Source organism: Coregonus clupeaformis, chromosome 19 (genome assembly GCF_020615455.1).
Source record: "Coregonus clupeaformis isolate EN_2021a chromosome 19, ASM2061545v1, whole genome shotgun sequence".
NCBI lineage: Eukaryota > Metazoa > Chordata > Actinopteri > Salmoniformes > Salmonidae > Coregonus > Coregonus clupeaformis.
In genome coordinates this window covers 4,386,253-4,400,715 of record NC_059210.1, presented here as the reverse complement: position 1 = coordinate 4,400,715, position 14,463 = coordinate 4,386,253, and the positions used below count along the sequence as shown (strand labels likewise).

General features: G+C 44.0%; 1 protein-coding gene across 4 annotated transcripts in view; it reads left to right on the top strand.

Annotated features, from left to right (window-relative positions):
• Nucleotides 1–477: 477 nt before the first annotated feature.
• The window catches only part of LOC121531719 (protein MON2 homolog), a 51,756-nt gene continuing 37,770 nt past the window's right edge, over nucleotides 478–14,463 (top strand). For all 4 annotated transcript variants that reach the window (XM_041837122.1, XM_041837120.1, XM_041837121.1 and 1 more), the window contains exons 1-5: nucleotides 478–967; nucleotides 9,787–9,850; nucleotides 10,064–10,191; nucleotides 13,672–13,803; nucleotides 14,208–14,337. In XM_041837122.1, the coding sequence (XP_041693056.1) occupies nucleotides 860–967; nucleotides 9,787–9,850; nucleotides 10,064–10,191; nucleotides 13,672–13,803; nucleotides 14,208–14,337 (562 nt within the window). In that variant the 5' untranslated portion in view covers nucleotides 478–859. The remainder of the gene's footprint in view (nucleotides 968–9,786; nucleotides 9,851–10,063; nucleotides 10,192–13,671; nucleotides 13,804–14,207; nucleotides 14,338–14,463) is intronic.

Below are 14,463 nucleotides of genomic sequence, written 5' to 3'. Positions count from 1 at the left end.
ACTGTGACAGCCATGGCATTTGGTTTACATCATTTTCATGCTCATCAAACCTTTCAGTGACCACTCATGCCCTATGGATGGGGGCATAGCCACGGTAGCCAAAATAATGGCCAGCCAGCGTTTTTATACATGACCCTATGCGTGTCCCTATGGGATGTTAATTGCTTAATTAACTCATGAACCACACATTTACTCATGTGTTTCCATAATTTTGGCAGTTACCTGTACATTGCTCTACAGAAAGGTTAGTGCTCTCTGGGATCCTTGGGGCGTCCATACCCTAAACCCTAACCTTAACCTTAACCTTAACCATAAAACTTACCTTAACCTTAACCTTACCATTTTACATTTCCACTTCAATGGGGTGACGTCAGAGTTGGACGTACCATCAATTTGTTTGCAATACTCCACCAGGGGACACTGTATTCATTCTGCTGGAATCCGGTCATGTTTACGGAAGTCAAAGTGACGTGTCAATGTCTACCAAAGCATTGTGGGAACGAAACGGTGCTTGCAATGGTGACGGCTGGAGCCGTAAAACCTACGGCTGAAACGGAGAAAGATTAACCATATGAATGGCACTAGTAGCTAGAATTGTGCTAATCTATCACACTAACGTCTAGGCTTTTTGTTGAAGACAGGTTTATGCCCTTGTCATCGCTTCGATTCTGCATACAGACGGATAGGGCAAAGCAGAAAACTGTAATATTGTGTCAATGGACACTTGTGCGGAGGTCCACAGCGTTTTTCTTTTTTCAAAAGAGCTGAATAAGTAGGCCGGGGACCAGTATCCTAGGATTGCATTTGCGTTCCTTATTATTTCAAGCTTTTGATATTTAGGTCGAATACATAATCCAAAATGTCGACCAGCACCCCCGAAGCGGTGAAGAAATTACTCGAGAACATGCAGACAGATCTGCGGTCCCTGTCCATGGAATGCAAGAAGAAATTCCCCCCAGTCAAAGAGGTAGATATATGGCTGTCTAGCTAACTTTAGCTAGCAATCTCTATCTAGCTTTCGCTCAGTTTCACTCTGTGTGTTATGTGGTGTTGTGATGATTTGCCACCTCACCAGTGATAATACATTTTGATGCAATTGCTGATGTTGTCATCAAGTGCATCAAGTAATGCGAGCGCAACGCGACATGGTGTATCAGGGGGTGCATAATATCCAGTTGTGACGGCTGCATGGATGCTGTGCCACGGTGTAACGTTAACGTTGGGCTTGATCCATAGCATGTTTATATTGTCAGTTGTCAAATAATGACTTTACATTCAATGGTGGGACGTGCGTTGTTTTGTGTGGATGTCAAGATCACATTTTTTCACATATCTTTAATAATTCACACAATGAGGATGCTTTGTGTTGTCACTGCATTGGTCAGAAATGCCACATCCAAAACGTTGTGATTGAAGGCAGAGTACTTCTCTTCCGGGTTTAACTACTGACATGAAGGCTATGGTGGTCCTCTACTTCATGTGGCTAAATATACTTAACAAAAATATAAACGCAACATGTAAAGTGTTGGTCCCATGTTTCATGTGCTGAAATAAAGATCCCCAACATTTTCCATACCCACAAAAAGCGTATTTTCCTCAAATTTTGTGCACAAATGTGTTTACATCCCTGTTAGTGAGCATTTCTCCTTTGCCAAGATAATTCATTCACCTGACAGGTGTGGCCTATCAAAAAGCTGATTAAACAGCAAGATCATTACACAGGTGCACCTTGTGCTGGGGACAATAAAAGGCCACTCTAAAATGTGCAAAGCTGTTACCAGAGAATTGAATGTTCATTTCTCTACCATAAGCTGCCTCCAGCGTCGTTTTAGAGAATTTGGCAGTGCATCCAACCGGCCTCACAACCACAGACCACGTGTAATCACGCCAGCCCAGGACCTCCACATTAGGCTTCTTCACCTGCAGGATCGTCTGAAACCAGCCACCCGGACAGCTGATGAAACTGTGGGCTTGAACAACTGAAGAATTTCTGCACAAACTGTCAGAAACAGTCTCAGGGAAGCTCATCTGCATGCTCGTCATCCTCACCAGTTTCTTGACCTGACTGCAGTTTGGCGTCGAAACCGACTTTAGTGGGAAAATGCTCACCTTCGATGGCCTCTGGCATGCTGTAAAGTGTGCTCTTCACAGATGAAACCCGGTTTCAACTGTACCAGGCAGATCGGTGAGTGGTTTGCTCATGTGAACTGAGTGCACCATGGTGGCGGTGGGGTTGTGGTATGGGCAATATCATTGAGCAGAGAGAGAATTTTGCGGTTTTGAAGCTAATTTCCAGCGATTCTACACAGTTTGGCATAGAGCTGAGAAACAATTTTACAAATGTAAAGCTAATATCCTGCAATTCTATGCATTTTGCTATGGCTAATTCTGTGTTCCACTGCTCAAACATTATAACAAAATCAATGGGCATGTGCCCTGAACGCCCGGTTTTTGGAATTTTAAATTCTCCCTGACTATGTAGCTTTTATTTGATTGTTAGTTCTCAAAGATGGTATTATACAAATAAAAGTATAATTTCTGCATGTTTTCTATCTGGTTTTGGTCATTTAAGTTGACACTGAAACTGTTTTTCCATTCAGAAAATTAACCCTTAGACAGCCCGCCTAAGAAAAATACCTGTAATTAGCTCCAATGACTATAATGTTAGTTCGAGATTTTGGCAATGAAGCCATTTATCTACTTCCCCAGAGTCGGATGTTCCTGTAGACTTCCAGTCATTGAGCTGACGCTAGTTAGCATTGGCTCATGAAACTGCCTCTAACTTCCTTCATACTGGACGCAGAGACATAAAAATGGTATCCACGATCGTATTCTGTTGCCGCTAGCAATATTCATAAAATAAATATTTTTCACATAAAAAATCCCAACAAATATATATATATATATAATATTTTTTTTTTTTAACTCAACAAAGACAAAAATCGCGGACCTGCTGCAGACTCCAGTTTGAAAACCCCTGGCCTATATGACAGGAATTGACTGCATTCTCCTTTCAACTCTCATTTATAGGTCAAAGAAATTAGCCTAAGACAATCTGATTAACTTGTTAATGACCAGTCTTCACTTGCTTTTGAGATTCTGATTGAGGGCCTATAATAGTAATCTCTTTAGGACATGTTTTCATCTAGATAAAAACAAGGCCTTAATTGTCATGTTTCTATTACAGTTATCCCACTAGGAAAATCCACACCACCTTTATGATGTCATGCCAGTGTAGGCCTAGCTGTCAGAGGAGAAGTAATGCTGTCTCCACATTTAAATGACTGCTCCTTTATGTTGAGCCTGTGGGCCTCCACTCTAGACTGAGGTGAGTCAGCCACTGCTGGGCAGCAGGCCGCCAGGTATAACTCTCCCTGGCTTTGTTTGTTTTTCCTCAGACCTTACCATGTGTAAGGGAGTGAAAGACTCAGCACTGCTCTGGGGAAAATGCCTCTACAGTAGCCTAATATTTCAGTCTTTTGTTTCGTGGCTAGAATCTGGTTATACGAAGTCTAACCTTTGCTGGGCTTTCTAAGTAGGCGCAAACTTTTACATTTTGATCAACATATTGGAATTATCTTACCTTTCCATGGGAACTGAGAATGTTAGTGTGCCCTTGACCCTTCTCTTTTCACTCAGATAGCCAGGTACGAGACACCAACTTGACCAGTCTCACACACCCCTCTCCCATTCATTTACCTCTGACACACTGCAAAGCAGCCGTTTTCTTTATGGTTTTTCTGGGTTAAAAAGGGCTGAGAAGAATCCCATTGATTTTTCTACATCACAGCTTCACGCTCTACATCACAGCTTCAAGACCTTTCCTTCTAATCTCCATGGGAGATTCTCTGTTTGTTGTGCTCTGATCACTATAGTCTGACAAAACACAAACACACACACACACACACAGCAGCTCTCTCTGATGCATTACCGGTGATTCCAGGGTAATGGATGTTACGTTTGCACGCAAAATCATAACCTTAATGTCTCACAGAATGGCTAAACAACATATTAGTGAAAGTCTGAGTTTGTAAGTCTTAGGTCAAAATATGGATAGCCATAGATTCAGGCTTGGCTGAACACAAAAACAATAATTTTGAAAATATAGTCATTTCCATTATTACTTTAGAGAGCAAAAACGGCCGTTATGGATGTTACACCCTCCGTTCTGGATGTTACAGAGTCTGAAATAGACATTCAAATCTTAAAGATGTCTTGATCAAAATCTGTTAAAACACATTTGTTGTCATCTGGGATGTTACATTGCCTCTCCAAGTAACCCCCTATCTTTACAAGACTGTAGAACACACAAACAGAAGTCAAGACACTTCAATTTGGTCTGTATTGCTTCATTAACATATCATTTTTAAGTTTCACATATCAAATGTTATTAGTTGTATGTGTATCCCGTACATATACAATGGTATACACTGTCCAACGAAATACCTACTTGCAGGTTCCGTCTCGATAATGCAACAACAATAAGAAAAGATAAGAATATGAACATAATGTAAATGGCTCGGTAGAATATAATAAACATCTTAACATAAGTATAATACAGGAAGGCACAATTTATAGTCCAATATTTACATGTTTTGGGGAAGGGGGGATTGGGGGGCAAATGTTTTTAAATTGTGCAGTATTTAGCAATCATAATAAGAGTCTGGTAGCTGTGTGTGTGGATGAGTGAGTGCATGTGTGCTAAGATGATGCTGGAGGCCTTCCTCGGGCACAGTTTCGAGTAGATGTCCTCTCCTTAGTGTTCATAACTAACACTGGGGAACAGCTGTGAGTGGAAAAACAATCTCTGTGGGTCCTTTCTAAAAGCCATGAAATATGATTGACTGAAAAGCCTTTTTTGAGTTTTGGCATCCTACTCTGTAACTCCAACATATAGCCTAGACAAGGGATGGCCAACTCCAGTCCTTGGGGGCCGGAGTGGTGTCACACTTTTTCCCCATCCCGAGCAAACACAGCTGATTTAAACGAATTGCATTCTAAACTGAAGATGATTATTCATGAATTATTGGAGTCAGGTGTGTTTGGGGCTGAGGCAAAAGTGTGACACCAATCAGGCCCCCGAAGACTGGAGTTGCCCAACCCTGATATAGACATTAAGGATAATTAGAACAGGGTTCCATTTGTAAATGACTGACCTGTGGATGCTCAGGTTGACTTTCCCACAGAATTGCCCTTGCTGTGTCTGTCGACTGTATGTGAAACCTGGCATCTCCAGGAATACTGCAGTATTAATGAAAAGGATCATGCAGCCTCCTGCTTTACACCCTGCCTGTATGGCTGAATTTGCCACACAGATTTCATACAGTCTGACAAAATAACAAGCAGAAGAGTAGAAACTTAAAGGTCCAATGCAGCCGTTTTCATCTAATAATTTCTGGGTAACATTTAAGTACCTTACTGTGATCGTAATAAATTAAAATAGTCAAAAATAAACAAATAGCTTCTTAGCAAAGAGCAATTTCTCAAGCAAGAATTCTGCTAGGACTGTCTGGGAGTGGTCTGAGGGGAAAACTGAAAACCTACTGTTATTGGTAGAGAAGTTTGTAAATTACCGCCTGGGGATGTCACCAGGCAGGCCAAAACTCCATCCCACCAAACAGGCTGAAATTTAAGGCGGTCTCTTCAAACAGCTCTTATACTAAAAGGGCATTATCATAATTTCCACAATTTCACAGTATTATTCCAACCTCGTGGTGTAGAAATGTATATAAAACACACAAATCTAGTTTTTGACTGCACTGGGACGTTAAGAAGTACTGACTAAATGTGAGACTAAGGTTTGGATTCATTGAATAAGCCCCTTCAATGTTGGCTATGCAGCAGCAGAACCAATGCTAAAATCTGCAGTGTTTTTCTCTCTCAGCATGTTCTGAGACCGCCGATGAGCGGCTGACCTAATGATGCTGGTCTTTTGAGGGAAGTAGGGATGGGCATTTGAAATAATTTCACTATTCAAATAATATCATAACATTTTTTCACATATCCGAACTGGCTTGTGGCGCAGCCTGCGTGACTTGGGAGAGAGGTGCCGCTCTGCTCGCTTGCAGCGGTGATGGGCATGGGCCGGTGTGTTTGACACTGGAGAGAGAGAGTAGCCATACAGACTTGCGCTAGTTAGACAAATTTGTAGATGCCGTAGGTTATCTATCATCCCATCTAGTAGTGTCTGTCTTGACTGCATCAAATCGATGTAAAGAACTAAGCTAGCTAGCTAGCTTACGTAGGCTAGTTTTTACATTTTTACATTTTAGTCATTTAGCAGACACTCTTATCCAGAGCGACTTACATCAGCAATTAGGGTTAAGTGCCTTGCTTAAGGGCACATCGACAGATTTTTCACCTAGTCGGCTCGGGGATTAGAACCAGCGACCTTTCGGTTACTGGCACAACGCTCTTACCCACTAAGCTACCTGCCGCCAGTTGAGGCCGTTTTGCTGCACTTCTCGTCCTTGTCTACAACAACTCCATTCAGATTAAATAATAGGGTCGTTCCATGTAATTTCAGCAAGCCATGACAGTTAAAAACAGATAAGTTAAGCATTATCTTGTTGAAATATAATTTAGTCTCTGAGAAATTAAGCTCATTAATTGCACCCTAATTGGCTATTTTAATTCATCGATTCCTATTATTATATTCCTATTATATTCAAGAATTATAGTACCTACCAGCTAATTAATTGCAGCCAAATTGGCAATTTTTTAATTTATAGGATTCATATAATATTGAATAAATATAGTACCCAAAATCCGATTTGGACCAAACTTTTTTCTAACAATGAATTAGACATGAGGAATCCAAAGTAATTGTCAAAGCCATCCACGGATTGGCGTGGCGTGTGGGGGGTCCGTGGTTGGATTCCTCAGAAAATCGTACAAAAACACATTTACTTGAACAGTGCAGATGCTAAGTTACCAAACGATAGATTGCTTTTACGATAGATTGCCATAGATTTTCTGTTAATTACCAAAATTACTGAAGATTCCGGTAACTTTGGTAAATTACTGGTAGCTTTGCAACCCTACCCTCTCCATTGACTCTCCATTGAAATCCCAGCAATCTGCTTCTGATTCAAGGCTCTCTGACTTGCTTTGTTATGTGACCGGTTGAAATCTCTGTATGGAGTTCAATGATCTTGATCTTCCTTCAAGGTTTCAGTAGGAGGCAGTTCATTGTTTGCCTGGATTGCAGAACCCATACTAAGTTTATTTTTAAACCAGGCATGTTAGACTACAGCCTCATTGTTATACATTTTTGTAATCATCCTCATCACCACCACCGTCGTCATCTTCCTGCCATGAGTGGCTCCCGTTTACATTGCATACAGGGTCCATTCACTGTGGCGTCTCTGATCGCTGCTAGTGCTAGTCCCACCTAACCACAATGGATGGTGTGTGAGGAGGGGTTGAGAAGGACCTTTTAAAGGCTGTTTATAACACGGCCTTCATAGATAACACAGCCTTCATAGATAACACAGCCTTCATAGATAACACAGCCTTCATAGAGAACACAGCCTTGCCTAGTTTAACTCAACAGCACTTTGGTCAAATTCACTTTGGAAAGAATTTCTGTCATGCCACAAGGAATATCAATGGTTTAAGAGCGTGGTTATGGTCAACCTGTTATAATGTATGGAGAGAACCAGCGCCCTGAGAAACCTTGTCCAGTGCCAACTGCTGTAACTTCATTAGCCAAGATAACAAGACTAACTTCATGATGAGGAAGTGTCAGCTCAGCAGCTGCTGCTTATCCAGCCACCCCCTATCAACAACACCTAGAATAAGAACTCAACGGCCCTATATTGCCCCTTCCCCCCCCCAACACAGATTTTATTGTCCTTTTGTGGAGGCCTAACCATGTTTGTGGCAGAGAGTTAATGTTCTCAACAAAAAAACGTCCTGCCTGCCTCCCATTTTGAATATGAGCCGCAGCCAATTGAATATTATTTTCATTCACTTCGTAGCACCGATGGCTGTATTTATATCTCAGTTTGGGCAAGCTTTAAAAGTGGCTACACCAGCAGGAACGGAATGATTATTAAAGAAAGTTCTGTATGTTGGTTTATTGCCCTGTTAAAGCCCTCAGCCTCGCTCCACACTGAGAACAAAGGAGATGAGGGAGACTTGCATTTCTCCAGATTAACTTTAAAGTCGCAGTGTGGCGTGGTGATCGGGCCTGTAGTTCTACACAGTTTGGCTCAGTCCACACTCCGAAGTATTAAGGCCCTGTTGCCTGGTAACCAAGAGGTTCAAAAGGTCGCGTCCTGTCCCGTTGACTCCCGTCTTCTGTGCGGCCTTGTTGCAGTTCAAATGAAATATTAAGTGATATGACTGTATAAAAGCTAGGAGAGGTGAAACACCACAGCACAGTAGCCACGGTCAGAAAGAACAACAACGGCAAGTGTTTCTCACGCTCTGTCTTCCTAAGTGGTTTAACATCATATGAATAGGGGGTGACTGCTTCTTGTTATTCATATCCTATGAATGACCTGCTGAGGTCTCGCACACTGTTCTCAAGCTAGGCCCTTTGTGGTCAGATGTTACCTGAAAGAAACCCTGCTAGGCTATGCATGTTTGAGTATGAAGGAGAGGCAGTGACTAGAACAGGATGTCTTGAACTTGGAACACCAATCCAATATTTTTTCAATTTAACTTGGGACTAGAATTGTGAGCAGTTGCCAAGAAACAATCGCTCAATGTCAAAGCACTTCTTGCTGTCAATTGTGGCACTTGACATCATTTCAATTATGATTATTAAATGCAGGGAGTGTATGTTAATAGGCCTTTGTTTTTTGGTGTGTTCTTCAGAAAGGGCATTTTCATGGTCGAGTCAGCCTATGAAATATTGGACACTGACAGTATGTTTATGTAGGCTATAGGCCCAGTCCGTATCACAGTGCATAGGCAATTGTTAATGATCTGCTTGCTGTTGTGGTTGGTTTAGGAATGGGAAGAAAAGAACAAGGCAAGAGAAGCACAGAAAAGAGGAGAACGAGGGGGCGAAGTTGGAGAGAGGGAGAATATCTTGACAGAGCTGCAGTTGCTGTAGAGATATAAAGAGGCCTCTGTTGACTGCTGAAAGCACAGCATGCTCTCTCTCTCCTTCCCTCTCCTCTCTCTCTCTCTCCTTCCCTCTCCTCTCTCTCTCTCTCCTTCCCTCCTCTCTCTCTCTCTCCTTCCCTCTCCTCTCTCTCTCTCTCCTTCCCTCTCCTCTCTCTCTCTCTCCTTCCCTCTCCTCTCTCTCCTTCCCTCTCCTCTCTCTCCTTCCCTCTCCTCTCTCTCTCTCTCCTTCCCTCTCCTCTCTCTCTCTCTCCTTCCCTCTCCTCTCTCTCTCTCTCCTTCCCTCACCCTCTCCTTCCCTCACTCCCTTGCTTTCTCTTTCTCACTCCCTTCCCCTCAGTCGCTCTTCTCTTCCCCCATCTTTCGCTTTCCCCCCTTCTCTCCCTCTCCTCCCTCCATATCTCCCCCATCCGGATCTTAGCCTCTCACTATGTTAGGCAGCACAGCTCCACACAAGAGAAATCACTATGGTTCCCTCTGTGTCTCCTCTCAGGTAAAGGGACTTAGGGTTAACTGATTACAGCCCTCAATGTTTCTGGCCACGCTTGTCTTCTCTGCCCTCTCCTCTGAGGATCATTAATAAGGACTAGGAGATGTCTACCTCAGGTATAACAGTGGATATAGAGGTGGTAACGCATCGTCAGCGGTCTCATAAGGAACATATAGGTCAATGTAATCTTAATGGGCCTCTTGTCTGTGCTTTCCTAGGCTGCCGAGTCGGGGATCGTCAAGATCAAGACCATCGCCGCGAGGAATACAGACATCTTGGCGAGTGAGTGAAGGAGGGAGGGAGGGACACCCTTAAATGCCTTGTTTGTGCGAGAAAGATGTTTTGGCTGAACCAATTATCCACGTACAGATCAGTGATTTAGACCTAATTCAAACAAGCAAAGGAAAGAAGAATGCATTCTAAGAGAGTTGTTCTAGGTGTGTTTTTGTTCTATAACAGCTGCCTGACTGCGCCCATGTATCGTCTCCCCCTTAGCTCTGAAGGAGAACAGCTCGGAGGTGGTGCAGCCGTTCCTGATGGGCTGTGGCACCAAGGAGCCCAAGATCACCCAGCTGTGTCTGGCTGCTATCCAGAGACTCATGTCCCACGAGGTGGTGTCTGAGGTAAGGAACACCGCTATGGGTCTAATTCTAACTTCCGATTTTTCACTTAGTCATGTATTGATGGCAGTGGGAGACTAAGTGGATGTTTTAGGCTCGCCCCTATAACTCTTTATAGTCTCTTTGATTAATATTGCATTATCAATGCGTATAATGCATGTACCGTGTTGATTGAGAAGGCTGAAATGAATTATTTAGGAGGAAAATGGTCCTAGCTGATATCAAACCTGCTGTGACTCATATATTTTAAGGCTAGTACAATACACACGGTACTAAACGCCTGGACAATTGATAGTGGAAGTGTACTCTCTGTTCCTGCATGGTCGCTACAACACAAAAGACTTCTACGCTTTCATTCTAAGCCCATTGAACAGTGCTTTGGTCTGGATGAAGGCCTACATTTGAAGTCAGGGCAGGGGGAGCACATTATTATGACCCTGGGCTTATACAAGTTTAAATACCACCAACTCTATCTGAGAGGGTGGGTTTTCTACTTTTTACTTCACACTGCAGTGCAAATCCCCATCTCTGTAGAACCGCTACCTACACCTCAACATGGAACCCAGGCTATTGTGACTGGCCCTTTATCCACTAAACCTCAACATGGAACCCAGGCTATTCTGACTGGCCCTTCACTCCCCGATTGCGGCCAATTTCCTTGACTTGCCTGGTGTTATCAGGGACACCTTGAACGACCAGCTAGCTAGCTAGCCAGGCCTACTGTGTGAATAACAACTCCCTGACTGACTGGCTCCCTGCCTGACTGACTGTGTACACCCTGCCGTGCATGCCTGGCTGGCTGGCTGTGTTTACGTGCTATCAGCAGACACCCTGCTTGGAGCCTTTCAACAGAGGCGTTCTGCCATGCTCCAGCACCTCCCCTCTATATATCACCGTCTGTGTGTCTGTAAGCCCAGGGCTTAACTAGTAGGATGCGCTTTTAAATGGGTAGTTGTTGGCTCCCACGTCTATGGGAACAGCTAGCATGTCATTGCGCTAACGCTAGTAGCAATGCACCCCACTCCCCCTGTTTAGTAGCAATGCATTGAAACCCTGCCCCCACCTGCCTCCAGCTTTCCTTGCCACCACTGCAGAAAAATATCTTAGGGGAAACACTGGACATGGATGGGGAAGAGGAACGAATCTACCGCAGTATTGATTAAATGTCTTGGTTTGTATGAGTGAACGGGAGTCATTTTTGCCTCAGGAAGTAAATGACCTGTCATGGTATTGCCCCCTCTTTTGAAGGACAGGTTCTTTTTTTCTTCAACTGGTTCGACTTCCCCCAGTTCCATTGGTTTTGTACGAGTTCTGTTGGGTTGTTCTGACCTCAGGATGTGACACAAGGACAATGTGTGTGGAGTCACTGCCCTGGAGTGCCACAGTGGCAATGTACAGTGGGGAGAACAAGTATTTGATACACTGCCGATTTTGCAGGTTTTCCTACTTACAAAGCATGTAGAGGTCTGTAATTTTTATCATAGGTACACTTCAACTGTGAGAGACGGAATCTAAAACAAAAATCCAGAAAATCACATTGTATGAGTTTTCAGTAATTAATTTGCATTTTATTGCATGACATAAGTATTTGATCACCTACCTACCAGTAAGAATTCCGGCTCTCACAGACCTGTTAGTTTTTCTTTAAGAAGCACTCCTGTTCTCCACTCATTACCTGTATTAACTGCACCTGTTTGAACTCGTTACCTGTATAAAAGACACCTGTCCACACACTCAATCAAACAGACTCTAACCTCTCCACAATGGCCAAGACCAGAGAGCTGTGTAAGGACATCAGGGATAAAATTGTAGACCTGCACAAGGCTGGGATGGGCTACAGGACAATAGGCAAGCAGCTTGGTGAGAAGGCAACAACTGTTGGCGCAATTATTAGAAAATGGAAGAAGTTGAAGATGACGGTCAATCACCCTCGGTCTGGGGCTCCATGCAAGATCTCACCTCGTGGGGCATCAATGATCATGAGGAAGGTGAGGGATCAGCCCAGAACTACACGGCAGGACCTGGTCAACGACCTGAAGAGAGCTGGGACCACAGTCTCAAAGAAAACCATTAGTAACACACTACGCCGTCATGGATTAAAATCCTGCAGCGCACGCAAGGTCCCCCTGCTCAAGCCAGCGCATGTCCAGGCCCATCTGAAGTTTGCCAATGACCATCTGGATGATCCAGAGGAGGAAAGGGAGAAGGTCATGTGGTCTGATGAGACAAAAATAGAGCTTTTTGGTCTAAACTCCACTCGCCGTGTTTGGAGGAAGAAGAAGGATGAGTATAATCCCAAGAACACCATCCCAACCGTGAAGCATGGAGGTGGAAACGTCATTCTTTGGGGATGCTTTTCTGCAAAGGGGACAGGACGACTGCACCGTATTGAGGGGAGGATGGATGGGGCCATGTATCGCAAGATCTTGGCCAACAACCTCCTTCCCTCAGTAAGAGCATTGAAGATGGGTCGTGGCTGGGTCTTCCAGCATGACAACGACCCGAAACACACAGCCAGGGCAACTAAGGAGTGTCTCCGTAAGAATCATCTCAAGGTCCTGGAGTGGCCTAGCCAGTCTCCAGACCTGAACCCAATAGAAAATCTTTGGAGGGAGCTGAAAGTCCGTATTGCCCAGCGACAGCCCCGAAACCTGAAGGTCTGTATGGAGGAGTGGGCCAAAATCCCTGCTGCAGTGTGTGCAAACCTGGTCAAGACCTACAGGAAACGTATGATCTCTGTAATTGCAAACAAAGGTTTCTGTACCAAATATTAAGTTCTGCTTTTCTGATGTATCAAATACTTATGTCATGCGATAAAATTCAAATTAATTACTTAACAATCATACAATGTGATTTTCTGGATTTTTGTTTTAGATTCCGTCTCTCACAGTTGAAGTGTAGCTATGATAAAAATTACAGACCTCTACATGCTTTGTAAGTAGGAAAACCTGCAAAATCGGCAGTGTATCAAATACTTGTTCTCCCCACTGTAAATGTTTGGCGGAATGAAGGTACATGTGACTCAGTAGACCCTGATGCGTTTAGAGCTGTGGGCTGGTCCGATCGGCTGCTCCGCTGTGTGTCTGTGTCTAATTCTTTGTTTATCGGTGTGTACATGTCTGCCTGTGAGCTCTAGTGCTGCTGTCACTTGCTCTGTTCTGTCACATTCCAGTTGATTGTGACCGTGACTGTCACTGCCTCCTTGATGTACAAGTAGGCTACAAGGCTCCCGAGTGGCGCAGCGGTCTAAGGCACTGCATCTCAGTGCTTGAGGCGTCACTACAGACCCCCTGGTTCGATTCCAGGCTGTATCACAACCAGCCGTGATTGGGAGTCCCATAGGGCGGTGCACAATTGGCCCAGCGTCGTCTGGGTTTGGCCGGTGTAGGCCGTCATTGTAAATAAGAATTTGTTCTTAACTGACTTGCCTAGTTAAAGGTAAAATAAATAAATAAATTAACTGTGTGTGTGTGTGTTCATCAGGCTGCAGCAGGGAACATCATTAACATGCTGTGGCAGTTGATGGAGAATGGGCTGGAGGAACTGAAGCTGCTGCAGACTGTCCTAGTGCTGCTCACCACCAACACTGTAGTACATGACGAAATACTCTCCAAGGTACCATAAACTGCGCACTGTATACAAACACCAAATGTTGTCATGCATGTACACAGTTGTACACAATACAAACACAGGTATCTTGCCTCGTGTCACAGAAGGTTGATATTTGCACAACCATTGCAGACATTTCATATATTCACAGTCCAGTCAGATAGCACATTCTTAGTCCCACAAACGTCTCATATTTGCCCGAGGAGTCATGTACTATTCCAAGTCTGTTTCCACATGCATGTGAATCCAGATGTGTGCCTTAGTAAATCTGTCTACGTTCAATTGTCCATACTAGTGTACCGCTTAGAATGTATTCCCCAATACATGGCTTGATCCTTGGTGGTAGCCTATGTTTTTCTGGATATTGTAACAGAGCCTGTGTCTCCTCTCCCCTCGTCCCTCCCTCCCAGGCTATCGTGCTGTGTTTCCGCCTGCACTTCACCAAGGACAACATCACCAACAACACGGCCGCCGCCACCGTGAGACAGGTCGTCACCGTGGTCTTTGAGAGGATGGTCGCAGAGGATGAGCGCTTCAAAGGTCAGGGTCAGAGTGCTCATGGGAAATGGAGTTCTTCTAGGACTGAACCATTTCTGTTTCTGTCCTTCAGTATTCTGCATCACACACACTTCCTCTTTTACCCTCCTCCTCTAACTTTGACCCTGT